This window comes from Symphodus melops, assembly GCF_947650265.1.
Source record: "Symphodus melops genome assembly, contig: scaffold_67, whole genome shotgun sequence".
Classification (NCBI taxonomy): Eukaryota; Metazoa; Chordata; class Actinopteri; order Labriformes; family Labridae; genus Symphodus; species Symphodus melops.
The window spans coordinates 160,470-187,346 of record NW_027636487.1 but is presented as its reverse complement, the minus strand read 5'-3'; the positions used below and the strand labels follow the sequence as shown (position 1 = coordinate 187,346).

General features: G+C 43.2%; 2 protein-coding genes across 5 annotated transcripts; one reads left to right on the top strand and one right to left on the bottom strand.

Annotated features, from left to right (window-relative positions):
- Nucleotides 1-16,036, bottom strand: isg20l2 (interferon stimulated exonuclease gene 20-like 2). 2 transcript variants are annotated; one of them, XM_079373267.1, is made up of 4 exons: nt 15,916-16,036; nt 7,514-8,138; nt 5,648-5,848; nt 1-152 (listed from the first exon to the last, which is right to left on the bottom strand). In XM_079373267.1, the coding sequence occupies exons 2-4, from the start codon at nt 8,132-8,134 to the stop codon at nt 27-29; spliced, it is 948 nt and encodes a 315-aa protein (XP_079229393.1). In that variant the 5' UTR covers nt 8,135-8,138; nt 15,916-16,036; the 3' UTR covers nt 1-26. The 2 variants fall into 2 exon arrangements, with proteins under 2 accessions (XP_079229393.1, XP_079229394.1); XM_079373268.1 differs by lacking the exon at nt 15,916-16,036 and adding an exon at nt 13,678-13,756.
- Nucleotides 15,640-23,789, top strand: mettl25b (methyltransferase like 25B). Of its 3 annotated transcripts, none has more exons than XM_079373266.1 (9): nt 15,640-15,748; nt 15,840-15,961; nt 16,590-16,751; nt 17,894-18,110; nt 18,194-18,256; nt 19,097-19,234; nt 20,505-21,310; nt 23,138-23,322; nt 23,568-23,789. In XM_079373266.1, the coding sequence occupies exons 3-9, from the start codon at nt 16,687-16,689 to the stop codon at nt 23,678-23,680; spliced, it is 1,587 nt and encodes a 528-aa protein (XP_079229392.1). In that variant the 5' UTR covers nt 15,640-15,748; nt 15,840-15,961; nt 16,590-16,686; the 3' UTR covers nt 23,681-23,789. The 3 variants fall into 3 exon arrangements, with proteins under 3 accessions (XP_079229392.1, XP_079229391.1, XP_079229390.1); XM_079373265.1 differs by having other exon boundaries at nt 15,640-15,752; XM_079373264.1 differs by having other exon boundaries at nt 15,640-15,961; nt 16,590-16,711.
- Nucleotides 23,790-26,877: the final 3,088 nt, after the last annotated feature.

The following is a 26,877-nucleotide window of genomic DNA, read 5'->3' as shown; positions in this document are numbered from 1 at the left end:
TCATTTTAAACTGTCTTTATTTCCCTTCATGCCTGGACGACGCTGTCCCGGGATTTGAAAGCCAGCTCTCTCTCCCACTCGACTTCCACCACCTTGTACAGCTCCATCGTGGCTCTGGCATCCTCCACAGAAGAGTGACCCATCCTCCCCGCCTGCGGACATTTAAAACCACAAATTACAGACTTCAACACATTTGAGTGAATAAAGCTTTGAGGAGCATTTACTATCATGACAACAACGTTCAAAAATCAACTACAATCTTTCAATGTACTTAACTATTTATTAACCCTCCCCACATAGTGAGCGCTCAGCTAAAAAAAACATGATGTACGAAGGGCGTCATCATCAAGTTTAAAGGTGATTCATGTTGTGCTACATTGGGGGTGAAGCTTACACACTACCATTGCATTACCAAGCAAATAAACCAAAAATAAAACGTTTAAAGATTCAGATATACGACAGGGAGGGACATCGATGATGAGGCCGACAGCTGAGGGGAAGAAAGTGTTCTTGTGTCCTGATGGAGCGCAGCCTCTTCCCAGAGAGTCCCCCCCCCCAGAGATGAGTCCAATCAGGTGCCTAACAGACTGCATCTACAGAGAGCATTGCTGTCTCTTGCATCATGTCTCTCATGTCATATATTTAGTACTCATCTGCTGTTGTGATAACCTTCATCTTTTTTTGCACAAAATGTTGTTGATTATCAATAATCATTTCTGAGAGACATTTATCTAGCCTTCTAGAAAGTGTCTTTGTGTCACATCCCATTAAACTAACTCCCCTGTAAGATGATGGTTTTATTATGAGGGTTATTGTAGCTAGTCTCATTGAATCTTATTCAATCTTAATCTGATTCTTCATACATATTAAGGATAAAACTCTATTGGTAGCCAATCTGGCCCCAGGCGCTTTACTACTATTAACATATCCTAACAGGTCTGCTGTTAGTGGATTATCCTGGACTAACCCTAACCCCTGTTTACAGTTACACTGCCAGATCCTGCTTATTAATTGCTGTCTGCATTTTCTTTATTTTCCGTGCTAATAATTTCCCTGCTTTTTCCCCTTGGTCTTAATACGTTTGTTTAGCCCACGTTAATCTTTTAGCCACTCTCTCAGTCGTTAGTTTGGGTTAGGGTTAGGGTTAGGGGTTAGGGGTTAGGGGTTAGGGGTTAGGGGTTAGGGTTAGGGTTAGGGTTAGGGTTAGGGGTTAGGGGTTAGGGTTAGGGGTTAGGGGTTAGGGGTTAGGGGTTAGGGTTAGGGGTTAGGGTTAGGGTTAGGGGTTAGGGGTTAGGGGTTAGGGTTAACCCTCTCATAATAGATACGTTAGTTTTTCAGGGTCATTGTTCAAATAAAATGTATTTATTTGGTTTTCTGGTGCTTTTTACTCTTGGTTATGTTGTTTGGTTTTGAAGCTGGTGTCTGGTCTCTTATGTACAGTGGTGTGAGAAACCATATTAAACATTAGTCAGAGATAAAACAAGTAACACAAAAAAGCAGTTTTTAAATGAAGGGTTTCATTAATGAGGAATTAAAAAATCCAAAGCTACATTAAGGCCTGAATGGCCCTGTGTGAAAAAGTGTAAGAGCTGGTTGGGCCGTCCTCCAGTAGACCGCTGCATGGTCACTGATTATAATACTACTGAATCAGCATCTTGGGTTATACCAGTGGTTCTCAATTATATTCTGTCATGCCCCCCCTAGGGGACAGACGTTTTTTACTAAACCCCCCCCCCCCGAATTGAAATACTATTAAGAACCAGATAATATGTATTAATTTATCTGTACAAACCACTTTATAAGTTGCTGGCACCAGAATTGTGCATAGTTTGACTTTGACTTTTTATTTTATTGTCCCCGAGGGGACCAATACAGTTTTAAGGGCAGCGCGCCGACAGAGGGTGAACACAGGGAGATACATGTGGGACAACAGGACATACATGTGGGACAACAGGACATACATGTGGGACAACAGGACATACATGTGGGACAACAGGACATACATGTGGGACAACAGGACATACAAGTGGGACAACAGGACATACATGTGGGACAACAGGACATACAGTGCATATGGTTTTGGGGGGACCAGTGATCGGGACTGAGGTGGATTTTTATTGAGGGCTGTAATGACTGTAGGCACCAGGCTTCTGGCCCTCCTGCACAGCAGGGACCTGTACCTGCGTCCAGAGGGCATGATGGTGGCAGCTGATTGGTTGGTGATGCGTGTGATGGCCTTTGAGTTCTGACAGGGTGGGAGCGGGGAGAGCGATTAGTTTGGCTGCAGTGTTTGTGACCCGGGTGAGTTTGGTGTTTGACAGTGAGCAGGTTAAAGAAGCAGGAGGAACAGTAGAGCAGGATGGACGATGCTTTGATACAGCAGGAGGAGGAGATGGGGGGGGGGGGGGGGGGGGTCTTGGCGTGCAGTCTTTGGTGGCTCCTTTTTTGAATGTCCGTTGTCGGCTGGTCGAAGGTGAGATTGTTCTGAAGCTGTCAACAGTTTCAACTGTGTCGTTGTTGATGAGGGTGGGGGGCTGGGGTGATGGGGGTGGGGGGCTGAGGTGATGAGGGTGGGGGGCGGGGGTGATGAGGGTGGGGGGCGGGGGTGATGAGGGTGGGGGGCTGGGGTGATGGGGGTGGGGGGCTGAGGTGATGAGGGTGGGGGGCGGGGGTGATGGGGTGATGAGGGTGGGGGGCTGAGGTGATGGGGTGCCTATTATTATTTCTTTAGTTTTGTTTACGTTGAGATGGAGGAAGTTAAGCTTACACCAGGGTGAGAAGTGAGTGACAGTGTTGTGGTAGTCTGTGGTGGAGTTACTGTCTGATAGGAGGGCGAGGATGGCAGTGTCGTCAGAGTACTTGAGGTAGGTGGTGGTGGGAGAGGGGCCGGTGCTTAGGGGAAGGGGCTTAGCACATAAGTGAGTGGGGGTGATGTGGATGTGCCTACCCGAACAGCTTGCCGTCTGTCGCTGAGGAAGTTGTGCAGGAGGTGGATCAGAATGGGGGGAGTGGTGAGTTTGTGAAGCTTCTGGATGAGCAGGTGCCTTTGGATGGTATTGAACGCGGAGCTGAAGTCCACGAAGAGGATCCTCGCGAAGGTGCCTCGGGAATCTAGGTGCTGGAGGACAAGTTGTAGCGGGAGGAGGGGGGGTGAGATTTTGTTTTGTTGTGGGTGGGTTCGTATCCGGTGAGGGATTTTACCATTTGAAAGGCTCCTCTTGTATTCATGTTGCTGAACTTATGCTCGAGTTTGTTTTGAACTGGATTTTAGCCATGAAGATTTTATTTTTAATGTTTCTCTTTGCTGATCTGAGACCAGTTGTGTCTTTGAGCCTTGAAGGCTCTGTGCTTTTCTCTGAGGCTCTTCTTGATGTCGGGGGTGATCCAGGGTTTTGAGTTGGGGTACTTCTTTATGATTTTTACTGGTATGGTGGTATGAATACAGAAGTTGATGTAGTCAGATATGTCAGTGACTTTGCTGTTCAGATCTCCGTCGAAGATATCCCAGTCGGTGCATGCCAGGGACCTTTGGAGTTGTGCGATGGAGTCCACCGACCATTGGGAGGCGCAGTGGGACTGTTTGTACTTGTTTGTACAGCGGAAGTAAACAGATGAAGTTGTGGTCTGCGAGTCCGAGCGGTGGATACGAGCTGGTCCTGAAGGCGTCGGGAATGTTTCCATAACAAAGGTCTAAAGTGTTGTTTCTTCTGGTGGGAATGTCGACATACTGCTGGAATGTCGGGAGCGTGGAGTCGAGTCTGCAGGCATTGAAGTCTCCCAGGATGAGTATCGGAGCTCCGGGGTACCTAGCTGCCATGGCGTTAGCATCCTCGGCTACCAGTTCTGATGCTACTTTGATGTTGGCGCTGGGAGCGATGTACACACAGCTGACCACCACAGTTGGAAATTCCCGAGGAAGGTAGTAGGGGCGAAGAGACACGGTGAGCAACTCCACGTCGGGCAGGCAGACCCTCCGGTGGGTTTTGATGTTGCTACACCATCTGTCGTTGATGTATAGACAGACCCCACCGCCCCTTGTTTTCCCCAAGTTCCTGGTTCTGTCTGACCTGATGATGGTGAAGTTGTCGAGGCTAACCTCGTCATCGGATACCGACTCGTCCAGCCAGGTCTCAGTCAGGGCGATGATGCAGGTGTCCCTGAAGGCCCTTTCCATTCTGCGCCGGACTTGGAGCAGGTCCATTTTGTTCCGGAGGAAGCGGACATTTGAGAGGATAGTGGAGGGGAGAGGGGGCTTGAAGGGCCGTCTCCCTCAGTCTGCTTCGGACACCTCCGCGTTTCCCTCTTTTTCTTGGCCGTAGCTCGGGAGGAATAGCTGCCGCCGGCTTGATGTTACATAGCGATGAGCTACGGTGGAGCAGGAGTTTGTCGCGGCCATAGGTGAGTAACCCACTGACGGTGCCGGGTTCCGTCACAGAAACGATGAGTGGTTCACTGAGGGTATTGTTTCTGATCATGATAGTTACCCGATCTCGATAACAGACATACACTGGTGGACACTAAACACTGATGAACACACAACAAGACGTGGACAGGTGTGACACGCAGCCGAGCACAGGTATTGGTGTTGTCGCAGCAGAGCATGTGCCAAGAGCATGCGCCAAGAGCGTGCGCCAAGAGCGTGCACCAAGAGCGTGCGCCAAGAGCGTGCGCCAAGAGCGTGCGCCAAGAGCGTGCGCCAAGAGCGTGCGCCAAGAGCATGCACCATGCCTGCATGTTGTGTCCCAATAACCCAGGATGTAACTTTCTGACTCAAACATATTTTTTACTGCCCTAACCCCAAAATAATATATACAACATCTACGATCAGCTGCAGACCGGATCACGTACTGTATGTTCCCGACTCGGTCTGTATGGATCAACCGTGTGCTGATGCGCTAAAAGTTAAAAGGGGCGCTCCGGTTTGTTTATGTGTGTGCGTTTGCGCTGAAATGAATGTTGGTGTGTTTCAGACTCTGTGCTCCGCGGCCATGGTAGCAGAAAGAGGAGTATAGCCACAGCTACACACTAACAGTATAGTTTTGATGACTTTTGGGTGAAACATTTACTGTGATGCCTCCTCCGTTTTTCTTGTCAGAAACTTCTCTATACAGATAGTTCCCCATGTCTCTCCCGCCCCCCTAACACCTCGCCGCGCCCCACTATTTGAGAAGGACTGGGTTAGACAGTGACTCCACAGACACTAAAAAGTAAGAGCTGGAATAACAAGAATATTCCCTCCTTTGGATAGCGTGTTCTTCAAACTGCAGTTAGTTTTAGGTCTTGTAGATAGTTAAAGAGTATTTTTCTAGTTCGCACATGAGTAGCATCCGTTTAGGTGGACCTTTCTAAAACTGGGTCCTAGACACAGTTAAAATCTCCTCCTATAATACAAAGTCCATCTAAAGCATCCATCTAAAGCGTCCTGTATAACCCTTAGCCTGCAAGAATACTATATTACATTTAAATACTTTATCCTGTTTAAGACGTGTTTCAGTTTCTCATTCCCCAAACGTTCCAAGTTTGTCACCTGATTGTTTTCCTTGAGTAGAAATCATCTGAAAGAACCCGTGTAGGGTTAGGGTCCAGACTTGAGACGGATCACATGTGAGAGCAGCGAGTTGAGCTCGTGCTGCAAGTGTTATCTTACCTGAATGTCTCTGTTTAAGACGGCCTTGGTAAGTCTCTTCAGGGAGGCACACTCGCCCACACCGAAGCCGGCCTTCTGGTTCAGCAGAGGGATTCGAGACGTGTCTCTGGTCATGGCGGTGGGGTGAGCGTAACCCAGGACCTTGAAGTCATTGTGGATAGCGTGGCCAATCACAACCTTCCCCATGAGTAGCTTCAATATCTTACAACAGAAGAGATGGTGATTATTATTGAAGGTTTATTTGAATCGGACAGATACAAAACCAAAGTTTGAACAGTCATCTGATGTAAGCATCAAACTGTTTTAACCACAGCTCATTCACTTAGTAGAGCTTTTAGTTAAGATATAACAGATTAAACCTTTACTTATTGCAATCCATGGAGTTAACCTGCTCTTCATTTCTTTCTCTACCCTAACCCTATTTACACAATAGTAATAATACAGATTAACATTATTAGAAACAGGAAAATGAAAAGGACTTAATAAAATAGAAGAATGTGGCAGAATCGGCTTTATTGGTCAAAGATGTTAAAAAGGCTGAATGATGGAGAGGCTGGTGCAGGAAGTACATCCTCTGTTGTGCCTCCTTCCTGATTGGGTCTATGTGGGAGGTCTTGGTGGTGAATGCCAGGACTCTGGATTCTGGACAGCCTACAATTTTGAGGTTTTTGTATCTGCCCTCCTAGTTTTTCTAGGTACAACACACGCTTCTCCGTCTCAACCTCTGCGTCCTCCATAGCTGCAATGTGTGTCAGCATTTCAAGAGAAAGTGTGCAAGCTTTCCTGAGTCTTCTTCACAGTTTTGGAATCCATTTTAAGAAGTGGATTTCCCCAGCACTGCTCCAGGGACATGCCGACAAGCAGAAGTAAAAATCTGGATATTTGCAGTGAAAATGTGGGAGCTCCTGCCGCACGCTGTCACACGGTCAGTAGTGTCTATCGTTGAGAAGTCAGCATTATTCCCGCTGAAAAACCCTGATGCAAAGTTTTTAACAGTTTCCATGAAGGAATGATTGAACTCGTTTGAGACTCGTGTAGCATCTGTGATGATAAGTTTATCGTGGCTTTGGATTTAATAAACTATTAGGTTGATTCCATCGGCCTCTGATTGAGCGTAGACCTAATTATTTGATTTAGACATTCTGAGCTGTTTAACCACTAATCAATGTCACCACGAGTTTTGAGGGTGTAATGTTATCATCCATCCACACGAGGTGAACTCCTTGCTGGGATTTCTTTTTCTTTTTTTATAAATTTATCAACAATACGTCCAATGGTAGACGTCGATTACAGCAGTCGTTTACTTGGTCATGTTTTTGAAGCTCATATTCTTTAATTGGTTCTTAAATTCAGTCAAACCTCGTCAGTGGTGTCTTTGAGTTTTCTGTCCAGTTATGATCAGACAGGAACAACGTGTTTATATTAATGTACCTTTTAACATTAATACATAAGATGTATTATAATACATAAACATTTATTAGATATATCAGCAGTCTGGGAAATTAACTCTCATAGTCCCCCCCCCTCTTTCTAAAACATCCTGACAGTTTGATTATGCTGATTTTATCACGGAGCCACATTTGACTCAAATACAGAAAATCACTGTTGATCTGATCACACTCAGGATGTTTAAATGGCGTCCCGTTAAGTTCAGACAGCAGGTACACTGAGACTGATGGAGTTATTCAGTGACAAGTGTTTCTGACCTTCTCAGTTTCACTGCAGAGAGAGAGAGCGAGCGAGTTGATGGTAGAACTTTAAGAAATAAAACGTGTCACTTAATACTGATTATTAATATTTCTGATTAGAAAGAAAACATCAGAGGACGAACAGTAAACAGAAATCTGTTTGAAACAACTTCCTCACCTCCTTCCTGGCGGTGGAGTAGGGTGTAGCATTGATGAGGTCACACCGCCGGATGCCACTCCACCGTGTGCGGTAGTCAGTGACAGGCATGCTGGGTAAAATAAATGTATCATAAATGACGTCTCCGTCATAGTTCACCATGCTGCAGCGAGCTAACTGGCTGACTCTTCCCTTTGGTCCCGTTCCCACCATCTCACAGTCCAGAGCCACGTACTTCAGTCCCGCCGCCATCTTTGTCTGTTTATGGCCGCCTGAGCAAAATGCAGTGGTGGAGGAGCCATTGTTTTTGACGGTGATGGAGGACTTGTGCAGAACGCTGCTCGTCAGGGGAGGTATTCCTTCACTGCGTGCTGACGTAGAAGGTTTTTGGCTACACAATGGAGCGCTCGCCGTGCTGCATCCAGGAAGTGAATTGATCAACTTGTTGTTGGTAGAAGCAGGAAGTAATGCATGCCCTGCTGGAGCGCCGTTTTGATGCTGAACATGGTTATGTTGATTTTGACCTGCAGTGCCATCTCTTTGATTTGAAAAGTTTGCCTTCAGGTTGTTTTTCCGCCCTCGAAGTCGTTTCCTCGTTGACATCCTCACGTCTATATGCATGTTGATCCTGATGTCCGACATTGCTCTGAAAGACAAAACACATGACCATGACATAGGACATGACATGACATGTCCTAAATTTCCTGAGGGAGTCATCCCAAAGGATCAATAAAGTTTAGTCTAAGTCTAAGTCTAACCAATGAGAACAACATAAACACATCACATGACCAGAGAACCAATGAGAACAACATAAACTCTAAGGGTACATTTAGATTTTCCCTCCTCTCTACTTTCACTATCCACTTTACCTTCACCCCGTGAAAACGTCACAGGGTTAAGGAAAGGTGTTAGACTTCATAAAGGACTTAGTGAAAGGTGTTAGACTTCATAAAGGACTTAGTGAAAGGTGTTAGACTTCATAAAGGACTTAGTGAAAGGTGTTAGACTTCATAAAGGACTTAGTGAAAGGTGTTAGACTTCATAAAGGACTTAATGAAAGGTGTTAGACTTCATAAAGGACTTAGTGAAAGGTGTTAGACTTCATAAAGGACTTAGTGAAAGGTGTTAGGAGACTTCATAAAGGACTTAGTGAAAGGTGTTAGACTTCATAAAGGACTTAGTGAAAGGTGTTAGACTTCATAAAGGACTTAGTGAAAGGTGTTAGGAGACTTCATCGTGATGGTTTTATAACTTCACTGTGATGGTTTTATAACTTCACTGTGATGGTTTTATAACATCACTGTGATGGTTTTATAACTTCACTGTGATGGTTTTATAACATCACTGTGATGGTTTTATAACATCACTGTGATGGTTTTATAACTTCACTGTGATGGTTTTATAACATCACTGTGATGGTTTTATAACTTCACTGTGATGGTTTTATAACTTCACTGTGATGGTTTTATAACATCACTGTGATGGTTTTATAACATCACTGTGATGGTTTTATAACTTCACTGTGATGGTTTTATAACATCACTGTGATGGTTTTATAACTTCACTGTGATGGTTTTATAACATCACTGTGATGGTTTTATAACTTCACTGTGATGGTTTTATAACATCACTGTGATGGTTTTATAACATCACTGTGATGGTTTTATAACTTCACTGTGATGGTTTTATAACATCACTGTGATGGTTTTATAACTTCACTGTGATGGTTTTATAACATCACTGTGATGGTTTTATAACATCACTGTGATGGTTTTATAACTTCACTGTGATGGTTTTATAACATCACTGTGATGGTTTTATAACTTCACTGTGATGGTTTTATAACTTCACTGTGATGGTTTTATAACATCACTGTGATGGTTTTATAACATCACTGTGATGGTTTTATAACTTCACTGTGATGGTTTTATAACTTCACTGTGATGGTTTTATAACTTCACTGTGATGGTTTTATAACATGTTCACAGTTTAACACAATAAACAGAAATGAAATAAACACAAAGGCTGTAAATAATAATAAATCAAATCAATATGCAGATTGTCTCCACATGTCTCCTCTCACAGATCCGGGTCGACAGGGTCGGATGAGCGAGTCGCTTTAAAAGTCGCAGCTGCAATGAATTGTGGGTCGGCACTTTCTTATCTCCTTAAGTAAAGGATGCTCCAGTGTTTCCTAAAGGAGGTTATAAAGGAAGTATTGAGCCTCCTTTCCTTCACTGTTAGAGAATTCAAACGGCTCTTATCATGGCCGCCATCTAACTGCTTCCTGGGTTAAGGAAGAAAGGAGTCATACATTAAACACATTTCAAGGACAGCTTATTTTCACCTTGGTAATATCTCTAAGATCAGACAGATCCTGTCACAAAATGATGCTGAAAAATTAGTTCATGCATTTGTTACCTCCAGGTTGGATTACTGTAATTCTATTTTAGCAGGGTGCTATGGTAAATCTCTAAAGACCCTCCAACTCGTCCAAAACGCTGCAGCTCGTGTTCTTACTAGAACGAGGAAAAGGGACCACATGACTCCTGTATTGGCTTCTCTCCATTGGCTCCCTATAAAATCTAGAATAGAATTTAAAATCCTTCTGCTCACCTACAAAGCTCTAAACGGTCAGGCACCATCCTATCTTAAAGAGTTCATTGTACCGTACTATCCATCAAGAACATGACGTTCCCAGAATGCAGGCCTGCTCGTGGTGCCTATAGTCTCTAAAAGTACTATGGGAGGTAGAGCCTTTAGTTATCAGGCTCCTTTGGAATCGTCTACCAGTCGGGGTCCGGGAGGCAGACACACTAGGTACTTTTAAGAATAGACTTCAAACTTTTCTTTGTGATAAATCTTATAGTTAGGGCTGGCTTAGGACCAGCTCATAGTTCTGCTGCTATAGGCCGAGACTACCGGGGGAACTGGCACCAGGATCTCTGATCTCTCTCTCCCTCTCTCTCTCCCAGCTTTCATATCTTATTACTGCTCGTCTCTATCTTTATATTCTAACCTCTCCTTTTTCTGGGAGCTCCTGAGCTCTCTGAGCTCTCTTAGGTTCCTCTGGACTGTTGGTGAGGATGGCCTGCCCAAACAACCCCCCCCCCCCCCCCCCCCCCCCCCCGAGGATGGCCTTTTCTTTTTAGTTTCAGCGAAATCAATACACAATACATAACAATGAACATGTTTACCTGCTTTATGTAAACAATGAGCATGTTTACCTGCTTTATGTAAACAATGAGCATGTTTACCTGCTTTATGTAAACAATGAACATGTTTACCTGCTTTATGTAAACAATGAACATGTTTACCTGCTTTATGTAAACATAACAATGAGCATGTTTACCTGCTTTATGTAAACATAACAATGAGCATGTTTACCTGCTTTATGTAAACATAACAATGAGCATGTTTACCTGCTTTATGTAAACATAACAATGAGCATGTTTACCTGCTTTATGTAAACAATGAGCATGTTTACCTGCTTTATGTAAACATAACAATGAGCATGTTTACCTGCTTTATGTAAACAATGAGCATGTTTACCTGCTTTATGTAAACATAACAATGAGCATGTTTACCTGCTTTATGTAAACAATGAGCATGTTTACCTGCTTTATGTAAACATAACAATGAGCATGTTTACCTGCTTTATGTAAACAATGAGCATGTTTACCTGCTTTCTGTAAACAATGAGCATGTTTACCTGCTTTATGTAAACAATGAACATGTTTACCTGCTTTATGTAAACAATGAGCATGTTTACCTGCTTTATGTAAACATAACAATGAGCATGTTTACCTGCTTTATGTAAACAATGAACATGTTTACCTGCTTTATGTAAACAATGAACATGTTTACCTGCTTTATGTAAACAATGAACATGTTTACCTGCTTTATGTAAACATAACAATGAGCATGTTTACCTGCTTTATGTAAACATAACAATGAGCATGTTTACCTGCTTTATGTAAACAATGAGCATGTTTACCTGCTTTCTGTAAACAATGAGCATGTTTACCTGCTTTATGTAAACAATGAGCATGTTTACCTGCTTTATGTAAACAATGAACATGTTTACCTGCTTTATGTAAACAATGAGCATGTTTACCTGCTTTATGTAAACAATGAACATGTTTACCTGTTTTATGTAAACATAACAATGAACATGTTTACCTGCTTTATGTAAACAATGAACATGTTTACCTGCTTTATGTAAACAATGAACATGTTTACCTGCTTTATGTAAACAATGAACATGTTTACCTGTTTTATGTAAACATAACAATGAGCATGTTTACCTGTTTTATGTAAACATAACAATGAGCATGTTTACCTGCTTTATGTAAACATAACAATGAACATGTTTACCTGCTTTATGTAAACAATGAACATGTTTACCTGCTTTATGTAAACAATGAACATGTTTACCTGTTTTATGTAAACATAACAATGAACATGTTTACCTGCTTTCTGTAAACAATGAACATGTTTACCTGCTTTCTGTAAACAATGAACATGTTTACCTGTTTTATGTAAACATAACAATGAACATGTTTACCTGCTTTATGTAAACAATGAACATGTTTACCTGTTTTATGTAAACATAACAATGAGCATGTTTACCTGCTTTATGTAAACAATGAGCATGTTTAACTGCTTTATGTAAACAATGAGCATGTTTACCTGTTTCATGTAAACAATGAGCATGTTTACCTGCTTTATGTAAACAATGAACATGTTTAACTGCTTTATGTAAACAATGAGCATGTTTACCTGCTTTATGTAAACAATGAGCATGTTTACCTGTTTTATGTAAACATAACAATGAACATGTTTACCTGCTTTATGTAAACAATGAGCATGTTTACCTGCTTTATGTAAACATCACAATGAACATGTTTACCTGCTTTATGTAAACAATGAACATGTTTACCTGCTTTATGTAAACAATGAACATGTTTACCTGCTTTATGTAAACAATGAACATGTTTACCTGCTTTATGTAAACAATGAACATGTTTACCTGCTTTATGTAAACAATGAGCATGTTTACCTGCTTTATGTAAACAATGAGCATGTTTACCTGCTTTATGTAAACAATGAACATGTTTACCTGCTTTATGTAAACAATGAGCATGTTTACCTGCTTTATGTAAACAATGAGCATGTTTACCTGCTTTATGTAAACATAACAATGAACATGTTTACCTGTTTTATGTAAACAATGAGCATGTTTACCTGTTTTATGTAAACAATGAGCATGTTTACCTGTTTTATGTAAACAATGAGCATGTTTACCTGCTTTATGTAAACAATGAGCATGTTTACCTGTTTTATGTAAAGTGTCTTGAGATAACGCCTGTTATGAATTGACGCTATATAAATAAAGATTGATCGATTGATTGAGAGTGAAAGTGGACAGGAGGGATGATCCGAACGCACCCTAAGACTGCCGGACCAAAACACAGTGACCCGGATTAGAACTATGGAGAGAGGTCCACAGACCCCGGCCTGTTTGGGGGATCTGGATCCACTAACCCTGACAGAAATGACGTGATGAAGCTGGTATTAACCTGACAGGTAAACCCAGAGACAAAGGGGCGGAGCTATCTTCATTTAACCAATCATCACAGAGTCTGCCGTCAGCAGATGGTCATATCGGCCAAACTGTATGTGAGTTACCCCCCCTCTATAAACCCTTCATAGAGAGGAGAATCTTACCCCCCCCCCTTCTATAATTCATTCATAGAGAGGAGAATCTTACCCCCCCATAAACCCTTTTTAGACAGGAGGTGAGTCTTGTCTTACCCCCCATAAACCCTTTATAGACAGGAAGTGAGTCTTGTCTTACCCCCCCCCCCCCCCCCAAAAAAAACCCTTTATAGACAGGAGGAGAGACCTACCTGCCTCTATAAGGTTTTCGACAGGGTGGTGGTGGGGGGGGGGGGGGTCCTGGTCTAACCCCCCTTTTTGAAGGCTTTATGGGGGGAGGCGGTCTTGGTCCAGGTTAGAGCTCTAAACTAAAACTAGCCGTTAGCAGCTACCGTTAGCACGTCTGAGGTTATTGTCATATAGTGACGCAGATTACTTCTGCGCATGCTCAGAAACATCGACGGGTCGCTACAGGTTAATTGAATCGACAGGAAATAAATAAAAATACAAAAACAAACACAGACCTGCTGCACACTCACGACCACACCAGCCAGTTCAAAATAAACAATCCACATCCGGGTCAGGATGCGTTCAAAGACACTCAGAAATCCGGATTTCTTCTTTTCTGGTGTTTTAGGCGGTTCAAACATGTTCAACAGCAATCACATCTGATTACCTGTCTATAATCACATGTTCCTCTGATTACCCGTCTATAATCACATGTTCCTCTGATTACCCGTCTATAATCACATGTTCCTCTGATTACCCGTCTATAATCACATGTTCCTCTGATTACCCGTCTATAATCACATGTTCCTCTGATTACCTGTCTATAATCACATGTTCCTCTGATTACCCGTCTATAATCACATGTTCCTCTGATTACCCGTCTATAATCACATGTTCCTCTGATTACCCGTCTATAATCACATGTTCCTCTGATTACCCGTCTATAATCACATGTTCCACTATAATCACATCTGATTACCCGTCTATAATCACATGTTCCACAGTAATCACATCTGACTACCCGTCTATAATCACATGTTCCTCTGATTACCCGTCTATAATCACATGTTCCACTATAATCACATCTGATTACCCGTCTATAATCACATGTTCCACTATAATCACATGTTCCACTATAATCACATGTTCCTCTGATTACCTGTCTATAATCACATGTTCCACTATAATCACATGTTCCCCTGATTACCCGTCTATAATCACATGTTCCACTATAATCACATGTTCCTCTGATTACCTGTCTATAATCACATGTTCCTCTGATTACCTGTCTATAATCACATGTTCCTCTGATTACCTGTCTATAATCACATGTTCCTCTGATTACCCGTCTATAATCACATGTTCCACTATAATCACATGTTCCTCTGATTACCCGTCTATAATCACATGTTCCACTATAATCACATGTTCCACTATAATCACATGTTCCTCTGATTACCCGTCTATAATCACATGTTCCACTATAATCACATGTTCCTCTGATTACCTGTCTATAATCACATGTTCCACTATAATCACATGTTCCTCTGATTACCCGTCTATAATCACATGTTCCACTATAATCACATCTGATTACCTGTCTATAATCACATGTTCCTCTGATTACCCGTCTATAATCACATGTTCCACTGATTACCCGTCTATAATCACATGTTCCTCTGATTACCCGTCTATAATCACATGTTCCTCTGATTACCCGTCTATAATCACATGTTCCACTGATTACCCGTCTATAATCACATGTTCCACTATAATCACATGTTCCTCTGATTACCTGTCTATAATCACATGTTCCTCTGATTACCCGTCTATAATCACATGTTCCTCTGATTACCCATCTATAATCACATGTTCCTCTGATTACCCGTCTATAATCACATGTTCCACTGATTACCCGTCTATAATCACATGTTCCTCTGATTACCCGTCTATAATCACATGTTCCTCTGATTACCTGTCTATAATCACATGTTCCTCTGATTACCTGTCTATAATCACATGTTCCTCTGATTACCCGTCTATAATCACATGTTCCACTATAATCACATGTTCCTCTGATTACCCGTCTATAATCACATGTTCCACTATAATCACATCTGATTACCTGTCTATAATCACATGTTCCTCTGATTACCCGTCTATAATCACATGTTCCACTATAATCACATCTGATTACCCGTCTATAATCACATGTTCCACAGTATTTCTCTATCTATCTAGCTATCTATCTAGCTAGCTAGCGCTAACTGTCTGTGTGTTATTACCCCACACAGACACACAATGTACCCTGCTACTTCTTATTGCCCCACACAAACACATTTACCCAGATCCCTGTTATTACATCCACATCATTAACAGCGGGATTAACGAGCAGCACCTGAATGCATCCTGGATGTGGACGCTGTGGTTAGCTCTTAGCTAACTATTTAGCGATCAAACACGTATTAATATATTTGAATAAACAAAGAGTAAAGGTAACATATATGGACCGGGTCTCTAACAACAAAGCAGTTTGGGGGTTTCTTTGTATATGAGCGGGTCTTTCACTAACCTGGAACTTCTTCGGTAGGTTAGTAAAGCTGGGAACAAACTAACGCAGCATCAACAAGCTAACTGGAGTTAGCATTAGCTCCCCTGTTTTTTTCCCCCATGTCAGCAAAGGAGTACACATCCACCTGGACCCCTCAGACCCGGACCCAGGAGCAGTGGAGAGCCCAAGCCAAAAGACTCACCTGGTTCTTGTCTCAGTACTCACACCTGTCCGACTCCTTTATAATCGTGAGTATCAGAGGGTCCACTCGGATCCGGGTCTTGTTTCTTTTAAAACAAAACAGTTTATTTAGGAGTTGTCATGGCAACAAATGTCCTTACCTTTTTGTTACCATAGCAACAGACATGTAAATATCTCTGCTGTTTGAAAGCCTCAGTCTAAACCGAGCAGGTGAACTGTTTACACAGTAACTACAGGTGTTCCCACAGTAACTACAGGTGTTCCCACAGTAACTACAGGTGTTCTAACAGTATCTACAGGTGTTCTAACAGTAACTACAGGTGCACCCACAGTAACTACAGGTGTTCTAACAGTAACTTCAGGTGTTCCCACAGTAACTTCAGGTGTTCCCACAGTAACTACAGGTGCTCCCACAGTAACTACAGGTGTTCTCACAGTAACTTCAGGTGTTCTCACAGTAACTTCAGGTGTTCTCACAGTAACTTCAGGTGTTCTCACAGTAACTACAGGTGCTCCCACAGTAACTACAGGTGCTCCCACAGTAACTACAGGTGCTCCCACAGTAACTACAGGTGCTCCCACAGTAACTACAGGTGCTCCCACAGTAACTACAGGTGCTCCCACAGTAACTACAGGTTCTACCATAGTAACTGCAGATATGTTGTTTCCCTTCAGGAGTTTTTCACTGAAGATCTGTGGAACACCTTACCTGAGTCGTGGCAGTCGGCGCTGAACCACCTGTCCTACCTGCAGATTGCGGAGTTGTTACTGGATGATGCTCATGGAAAAGAAAGGAGGTCCTGCTGATTTTAAACTCCTTCATCAAAGAACAACAGAGTATACAAATATTCTCACTTAGTAATGTAGAAGAATCCAAAGGAATGTAGGACTCGAACATGCAAACATTACTTGCTTTTTGTAAAGTTTCTTGAGATAACAAGAATTTACACTTTACAAGTAAAGATTGATTGACATGTGACAAGAAACTGATCAAAGCTAAACAAGGTTAACCCAATGTCAAAGCCTGGAATCCTACAATTTGTGTTGGCTTGGCTTCAGGATGTTTAGCCCCGTTTCCACACAGCAGTCCGGTACGGATCAGTACAGTTTGGTACAGTTTGGCTCAGTAAAGCCTGATCCCGTTTGCGTTCCCACAGCTACCCGTGCCATATTGGTAGGTGGCGTGTAAGCCGGATGCTGATAGCCGTGTCAGCCACGTAATAGTGTCACATGACAGCAGCTAAAAGCTAACCCGATAATAAATTAAACAAAAGAGAAAAACATGACACAAACAAAACCAACGAAGAAGAAATCCATCAGTTCATCTACTCTGTCACTGACATGTGAGTCTTTAGTACTAAACTCAATCAAGCTTTATTTCACAGAAGGCTGTGTGCGGCGAGGAGAAATACAGACAATCGACTGTTTAAACACAACAGGGTTGTTCGCCACTGTCACACAGGAAGTGACGATTCTTTCAACCAATCAACAGGCTGCAGTGTTTAGCTCCACCTTTCAGGTTCTGATCAATATTCTTGGCACCCCAACAGAAGAGTCCATAAAGTGGGACGGTACAGATCAGTTATTTGGGGATCTTTCCTGCCTTTAGTCTGAGGAAATGCCACAAAATATGTGCTGTACCGAGACAAACCGAACTGAACCGCTCGGTGGAAACAGGGCTTAAGGAAGCAAGCCACAAGCTGGTCTGATAACTGAATGCTTTTACCTCCTGTAGTACATTTAGGGACTAGGTGCTACGAGCAAGGCTTGTATTTTACCTCCTCTGGTTTATTATTAAATATATCGTGTCTATCTCAGATCAGTCTTGAATTTAGCCTCTTTTTGACCAAAGGGGTCAAAGGTTCAGGTTGAGTGTAGCTGGCCATTAAAACTGGATCTGGTCTTAATTATGGTTCTGAAATGTTGAGTTCTATCTGCTGAATGTTTTAAATAACAAACACTAACTTTTCTCCTTTCAGATATCCATGCGTGTGGCCTCTGTCTCTGTTGGCATTTCAGGCCTCAGCCCATGCGCTTGCATTTCCCAGAGAATGCAAACAAGAGCAAGGCAGGACGAGTGGCTCGCCAAAACCTGACGAGTTTCTGGAAAATCAAAGTCAGAGCTCGTTGCTGGGACACGCTTTCAGGAAACACGTCAAACCCAAGAAACAGCACGAGATCCGGCAGCTAGGCATGGTACGGGAAACCTTATTTAGGTTAGACATGACATGGAACAATAACTAGAACTATAATAAGAAATGTCTCTGTTTTAATCTCAGCGGGTGAAAAAGCTTTGTGAGCAGACTGGCTGCAGAAGAGTCGTGGACGTGGGCTCTGGACAGGTAACAGACAGGTAGAACAGACAGGTAGCAGACAGGTAACAGACAGGTAACAGACAGGTAGAACAGACAGGTAACAGACATGTAACAGACAGGTAGAACAGACAGGTAGAACAGACATGTAACAGACAGGTAGAACAGACAGGTAACAGACAGGTAACAGACAGGTAGAACAGACAGGTAACAGACAGGTAGAACAGACAGGTAGAACAGACATGTAACAGACATGTAACAGACAGGTAGAACAGACATGTAACAGACATGTAACAGACAGGTAGAACAGACATGTAACAGACATGTAACAGACAGGTAGAACAGACATGTAACAGAAGGGTAGAACAGACATGTAACAGATGGGTAGAACAGACATGTAACAGACATGTAACAGACAGGTAGAACAGACATGTAACAGACAGGTAGAACAGACATGTAACAGAAGGGTAGAACAGACATGTAACAGACATGTAACAGACAGGTAGAACAGACATGTAACAGACAGGTAGAACAGACATGTAACAGAAGGGTAGAACAGACATGTAACAGACATGTAACAGACAGGTAACAGACAGGTAGAACAGACATGTAACAGACAGGTAGAACAGACATGTAACAGACAGGTAGAACAGACAGGTAACAGACAGGTAGAACAGACAGGTAACAGACAGGTAGAACAGACAGGTAGAACAGACAGGTAGAACAGACAGACAGGTAGAACAGACATGTAACAGACAGGTAGAACAGACAGGTAACAGACAGGTAGAACAGACAGGTAGAACAGACAGATAGGTAGAACATTAAATTATTAATTAGTTTATTTGATTATTTATAATATTCTCTAAACAGGGTCATCTGTCACGCTTCCTGTCCTTCGGGCTCGGATTATCTGTGACGGCAATTGAAGCTGATCGTACCTTGGTTACCATGGCGACAAAATTTGACAGACAGTTGCTGTTGGCTTTCGAGAAGGAAGCCCAGAAAAAGGTTTGTTCTTGGTGCGTCTCATTACCAGCACAGGTTTCAGTATGTTCTGGTAAAACAGTGGAGGAGTCGTTGATCTCTGCAGGTCAGAACATCAAACACACCTGCAGCTCAAATCTGCTCAACATTCAATAACATGAAATGTAATCAAATTAACAAAATGCTTAATCATCAATTTATGACACATGACACACAAGACGTGTACGTGGTACAACAGACACATGACACTAAAAAACCACACGTAAGTGCGTGCGTCTGTAAGTCACGCTGCGTGCAGTACTTACCCACTGCACACATGTACATGAACATGTTTACGTTATCGTGTGTGTGTATACATTAACGTATGTAAATTAACGTGTGTACATGAGGCAGTGTGCTACAGTGGTCAGGCGAGCTTCACTATCGAGCACCATCTTCTGCTACATCTAAACACTTAGAAGAAATGGTCAGACAGGAAGCAGTTTACACGCTCGCTGCTCCATACGCTTGTGTCTGTAAGTGTGAAACGGTGTAGGAGGAGTAAATGGCTGCATGGGATTATTTGTTTTAGATTAAAAAGAGACTCAGGGTGTGGTGGCAATCTTAAAGTCGAGTTCTACAAATAAATTATTTAAAAATTATTCTATGTAAATGTTTGTTAAATTCGGTCTCTCACAGTGGAAATGCACCTAGAATCTACATTTCAGACCTCTCCATAATTTCTAAGTGGGAGAACTTGCCAAAATGCAAGGTGTTCAAATACTTATGTTCCTTACTGTGTATATATATATATATATATATATAACCCTATTAGCTCATTCCTTTCCTTCTTTGTTTGCAAGAGGAACAATCACAGCAGTTTTTACCTGGCTTGGTAAATCATAATGTGTATACTAACTTAACTTCTTTGCATTTTCTCCTCCCTGTATTTTGCATGCTGGGGTAGAAACGCCCCATATTGCATATTCATTAAGGCAAACGTACTAAAGGGACAATTTGTGTTGTTTTGCTCATATGAAAGACACAATCCTCACTGCACGCTGTTAGTAGATCAGATTTTTTATTGGTGGTATCAAGTTTGCACACATTTTAAGACACACACACTTTTAATCAGGCCCTCAAGTGTGTGACTGCTCATATTTTTTTCTTTCACACGTTAGCCATTCAGGATGTATTAATATAAACATATTAATTATATCATCATTAAAGAGGAATGTTTAATTTGTTTTTATTTCCTCTTTGTGAATACTTCATACCATCAGCACCAAATTGAACAAACTTCTTTCTTCTACAGAAATGTTCCTCTCTGATCTCAGCATTACAGTCCTCTCCTCTCCATGTGGCAGGTTGGGTAAACCCCAAGGCATCATGGAAGGACTTCATGAAGCAGTTGAGTACTGCAGAGTTTGTCAAAAACCATCCTCAAACTCCATCTGGACCCAGCAAGAAGAGACTGCGGGGTTCTGAGCATGGTGGAAATTCTGATGAAGTTCAGACTCTGACATGCCCGGGATCCACAAAGTCTGAATCTCACTCCCTAGACATCGATATGACATCCAAAAACGAGTGTGAAGAGAGCTCCTGCTGCCTGTGCGTGCAGTCATTCTGTCAGGAGGGCCAACATTCTGACGCAAACCACCTAGGAGGATACCCAGACTTTATCCTGACTGGTCTTCATGCCTGCGGTGACCTTAGTGCAACCCTCCTCCGCCACTTTGTAAACTGCCCTCATGTACGCGGCATCACCTCTGTGGGGTGCTGCTACATGAAAATCACAACCAAAGAAAGCCCCACCCCACCAGGACTGGTGGACCAGCCAGCGTTGTTGACGTCGAGCCAGAACTCCCAACCCTCAGAGTTTGGTTATCCAATGAGCTTGTGGGTGCAAGGGTTGCCAGGTCATCAACTGTCCTATAAGACGCGAGAGGGGGCATGTCATGCTATCGATGACTACATACGAAGACTTCGGGAGGAAAGCGAGCTGCTGAAGATACACTGTTATCGAGCCACACTGGAGGCCTTCATCAGGGATAAAAGGCCAGATCTTCGTAGGGCAGGTATCCAGACAATAAAGAAAGCACACCTATTACCGTTTACAGAGTAAGTACACACTGCATCCTTCACTTACTACACTTTACCGAACACACTGCATCCTTTACTTCTTACAGTTTACAAAACACACTGCATCCTTTACTTCTTACAGTTTACAAAACACACTGCATCCTTTACTTCTTACAGTTTACTGTACACACTGCATCCTTTACTTCTTACAGTTTACCGAACACACTGCATCCTTTACTTCTTACAGTTTACAAAACACACTGCATCCTTTACTTCTTACAGTTTACTGTACACACTGCATCCTTTACTTCTTACAGTTTACAGTACACACTGCATCCTTTACTTCTTACACTTTACCGAACACACTGCATCCTTTACTTCTTACAGTTTACAAAACACACTGCATCCTTTACTTCTTACAGTTTACAGTACACATTGCATCCTTTACTTCTTACAGTTTACAGTACACACTGCATCCTTTACTTCTTACACTTTACCGAACACACTGCATCCTTTACTTCTTACAGTTTACAGTACACACTGCATCCTTTACTTCTTACAGTTTACAGTACACACTGCATCCTTTACTTCTTACAGTTTACAGTACACACTGCATCCTTTACTTCTTACAGTTTACAAAACACACTGCATCCTTTACTTCTTACAGTTTACTGTACACACTGCATCCTTTACTTCTTACAGTTTACAGTACACACTGCATCCTTTACTTCTTACAGTTTACAAAACACACTGCATCCTTTACTTCTTACAGTTTACAGTACACATTGCATCTGTTTTTGACGATTTATCCGAACGCCTTCTTTTATTGAGCCTATGTCTCCTCCTAACTGCAGCCTGTTGTGTGTAACACAGGGCTCCTGGTTTAGCACGTTCCTTTCAAATGTGTTGAAGTCAGACACCATGACAATCACTGCAGTTTTTGCCAGGCTTGGTAAATCACAATGTGTGTACTTGGGTTAATGACTTAGGGTTAGGGTTAGGGTTAACCCATAGGGTTTCCCATAACCCACAGTCCAGTCCAGTCCAGTGTCAGGTACTCACAACAAGCAACAGCAAAAAATCTGCTCCAGGTTTTACGGCGGCCTCAAACACAAAACAAGGAAATTAACTCAAAATAACCACCGTCTCTCGTCGCGGTGCAAATAACACAAAACAAAAGAAAACACCGGGTACTCTCAGTACCAAAGTCAACAGTCAGCAAGTTAATAAGTCGGCCTTTTTGGTGCTGGATCCTGCATGTCCAGACTCCGGAGCCAGTTGATCCCTGATTGAAATAAACAAATCCAAGGAGCGATTGTGCCGATGTAACTCCAGGCAACCGAGACGGCTCAAGGCTTTTATATTACACAGTCACCTTCTCCTCCTCGACTGTTTTTTCTCTCCATTCACTCCCTACTCCGTCAAAGAGGACTGGCACTCATACTAATGCCTTCCACCGCGGGGATCGGTGGATTATTTCCCATTGGACACTGACATGAATGTGGGTGGATGACGGGGAAAGTCAGGAATGGTTTTTCTGTAAAGGTGTGTAGTGATGTGATTTTGACATTTATGGCCGCTAAACCTCTCCAGCACTTTGTGCGTATTTTGGTCCGCAAGCGTTGTTTTGCTTATGTAAAAGACACAACCCTCACTGCACGCTGTTAGATCAGATAACACATATTTTACTGCTGGTATCAAGTTTGCACACGTTTTAAGACACACACACCTTTAGTAAATCAGGCCCTCAAGTGTGTGACACCTTTCACACGTAAGCCATTCAGTATGTTTTAATATAAAAGTATTAAACATAGTGAGGGATGCAGTGTGTACTGTACACTGTAATAAATCCATATTCCCTCTCAGGTACGCTCGTCTGGGCCTGGCTCGTGTCGGACTGCCTCCTGGGTTGTCTTTGGATCCAAAGCGTGTGGAGGCCATGTTGATGCAGCAGGGACGGGTGGTGGTGTACTTCAGTATGGTCCTGCTGCTGGCTCCTGTAGTGGAGACGCTTGTATTGTTGGATAGGATGATCTATCTGCAGGAGAACGGTGAGCTGCTGCAAATATGCTTTCTGACAGTCTTCAGTAGATGCTCAGGTTATTATTCTAAGTTTCTGAAAACATTACAGAAAGGGTCCCTACACACAAACAGCTCTTACATCACTCTCTACAGATTGTGTATATATATATATATATATATATATATATATATATATATATATAAATAAATCTACCTTATGTGTAATTTCATATATTTCTATTTCCAGTTGAACTAAATCCCCTTCTTTCTGCAGGTATGGACAGCCAGCTGGTTCCTCTCTTTGACCCAAACTTGTCTCCAAGAAACTTTGTACTAGTGGCTCTAAAGACTCGAGAAAGTCGAAGTACATCTACGACTAAAGTCTAGTATTGTTTGTTTTACTATCAAAACAAGGAAGTTACAATGTGAATCCTTTGTATTTGCCTTCTGTTTTTAATATTAATAAAAAAGGGAAGTTCTTTTTCTTGTATTTAAACCCTCTGACATATTTCATGAGAATGAAAACTGGAACTTTCTAAGATACTTAAGTAACAAGCTCTTGTTTTCAATTTTTAAAAATGTTATATTCTTTATTAATCCCTGAGAGGAAAACGGTTATTTCAGAGACATGCTTCTCACATACGCCTGAATCGCACACATGAACAAGCAGGACCTGTTAACATGCGTGCAGTGTTGGAGAAGTGGTGTGGCACCTCTCCAGCTACCATAACAACTTTCATATTTTTGGTCCGCATCGGGACTTGAATTAGCAACCCTCCAGTTCTCAACCAAGTCCCGACAGAACCCCAAAATGTCCAAACATCATGTTTTCTAACCTCATACACGTAACACTCTTCCCTCTGAGTTTCCAGGCGATGCACAGATGCTGTTCTGTGGTTTGGCTTGTTATTGTGATTTAATTATTCACCTTTTCCTTTTTGTAAAGTACTAACAGTGCTCTGTTTATCTGAAACGTAAAGTAAATATAATCGACACAGTGTTTGCACAGAATTGGACGTTTGATTCTCTGACTCTTCTCTGGTGACCCAACAAAAGAAATGTCTTATCAGACTGTTATTTCTTCACTAAAGCACAGCTGTACCCCTCGTCTGTGAATTCACATTGTGCTTTGGTGTTGTGGAAGCACAGCAGGAGCTTCACGTACACATAGTCAGACATGCACGCACACACAGCGCTGGTTCAGCTAACCCCGTCTCTCTTCTGTAACACCTCTGTAGACCGTACTGAGGGGGGGGGGGGGTCGTCACTGCGCCCCGCATTACGCCTCCATGATATTCTGACTGAAGGAGAAAAGTCACAGGATAAAAATCACGGCCTGAAACTGTTCTGAAGGAGGTTCTAGAGATGACCATCTGCTGTCTCTTAGGACATGAGGGGTTTATGTTGGGTCACATAAGAATGGTTTGGTATGAAGAGAGGAGGAGTAAGAGAGAGGGAAGGAGGAGGAGAGAGGAGGAGTAGGAGAGGGGAGGAGAGAGGGGAGGAGGTGGGGAGAGGGGAGGAGGAGTAGGAGAGAAGAGGAGAGGGGAGGAGGAGAGAGAGGAGTAGGGAGGAGGTGGGGAGAGGGGAGGAGGAGTAGGAGAGAGGAGGAGAGGGGAGGAGGAGTAGGAGAGAGGAGGAGAGGGGAGGAGGAGAGAGAGGAGGAGGAGAGAGGGGAGGAGGAGAGAGGAGGAGTAGGAGAGAGGAGGAGAGAGGAGGAGTAGGAGAGAGGAGGAGGAGAGGGGAGGAGGAGAGGGGAGGAGGAGAGAGAGGAGGAGAGAGGAGGAGAGAGGAGGAGAGAGGGGAGGAGGAGGAGGAGTAGGAGAGAGGAGGAGAAGGAGAGAGGGGAGGAATAGGAGAGAGGGGAGGAGGAGGAGGAGAAATTCTCTGAGCCTTAAGGTTGGAATTCCTTTTCTCGTCGTTCTTTATCTTTAAGGTTTTTGGATGGAACTGTTTTTACCGACCTGCAGGAAACAAACAGGTGAGAGAACCAGAGGGCTTCATCTGTATGACGAGCTCTGAAATCCTCTTAGCCGAGGTAATCCATTTAAAAGCTGTGTCTCTCTCTCTCTCTCTCTCTCTCAGGTAGCTGTGTGTGTCTCTCTCTCTCTCTCTCTCTCAGGTAGCTGTGTGTGTCTCTCTCTCTCTCTCTCTCTCAGGTAGCTGTGTGTGTGTCTCTCTCTCTCTCTCTCTCAGGTAGCTGTGTGTGTCTCTCTCTCTCTCTCTCTCTCTCTCTCTCTCTCTCAGGTAGCTGTGTGTGTGTGTCTCTCTCTCTCTCTCTCTCTCTCTCAGGTAGCTGTGTGTGTGTGTGTGTGTCTCTCTCTCTCTCTCTCTCGCTCAGGTAGCTGTGTGTGTCTCTCTCTCTCTCTCGTAGCTGTGTCTGTCTCTCTCTCTCTCTCTCAGGTAGCTGTGTGTCTCTCTCTCTCTCTCTCTCAGGTAGCTGTGTGTGTGTGTCTCTCTCTCTCTCTCTCAGGTAGCTGTGTGTGTGTGTGTCTCTCTCTCTCTCTCTCTCTCTCTCTCAGGTAGCTGTGTGTGTGTGTGTGCGTCTCTCTCTCTCTCTCTCTCAGGTAGCCATGTGTCTCTTTCTCTCTCAGGTAGCTGTGTGTCTCTCTCTCTCTCTCTCTCTCTCTCAGGTAACTGTGTGTGTGTGTCTCTCTCTCTCTCCCTCTCTCTCTCAGGTAGCTGTGTGTGTGTGTGTGTGTGTGTGTGTCTCTCTCTCTCTCTCTCTCAGGTAGCCATGTGTCTCTTTCTCTCTCAGGTAGCTGTGTGTGTGCGTGTCTCTCTCTCTCTCAGGTAGCTGTGTGTGTGTGTGTGTGTGTGTGTGTGTGTGTCTCTCTCTCTCTCTCAGGTAGCCATGTGTCTCTTTCTCTCTCAGGCAGCTGTGTGTGTGTCTCTCTCTCTCTCTCTCTCTCTCAGGTAGCTGTGTGTGTGTGTCTCTCTCTCTCTCTCTCTCAGGTAGCTGTGTGTGTGTGTCTCTCTCTCTCTCTCTCTCTCAGGTAGCTGTGTGTGTGTGTCTCTCTCTCTCTCTCTCTCAGGTAGCTGTGTGTGTGTGTCTCTCTCTCTCTCTCTCTCAGGTAGCTGTGTGTGTGTGTGTGTGTGTGTGTGTCTCTCTCTCTCTCTCTCTCTCTCTCAGGTAGCCATGTGTCTCTCTCTCTCTCAGGTAGCTGTGTGTGTGTGTCTCTCTCTCTCTCTCTCTCTCAGGTAGCTGTGTGTGTGCGCGTGTCTCTCTCTCTCTCTCTCTCTCTCAGGCAGCTGTGTGTGTGTGTCTCTCTCTCTCTCTCTCTCTCTCTCTCTCTCTCAGGTAGCGGTGTGTGTGTGTGTGTGTGTGTGTGTGTCTCTCTCTCTCTCTCTCTCTCTCAGGTAGCCATGTGTCTCTTTCTCTCTCAGGTAGCTGTGTGTGTGCGTGTCTCTCTCTCTCTCTCTCTCTCAGGTAGCGGTGTGTGTGTGTGTGTGTGTGTGTGTGTGTGTCTCTCTCTCTCTCTCTCTCTCTCAGGTAGCCATGTGTCTCTTTCTCTCTCAGGTAGCTGTGTGTGTGCGTGTCTCTCTCTCTCTCTCTCTCTCAGGCAGCTGTGTCTCTCTCTCTC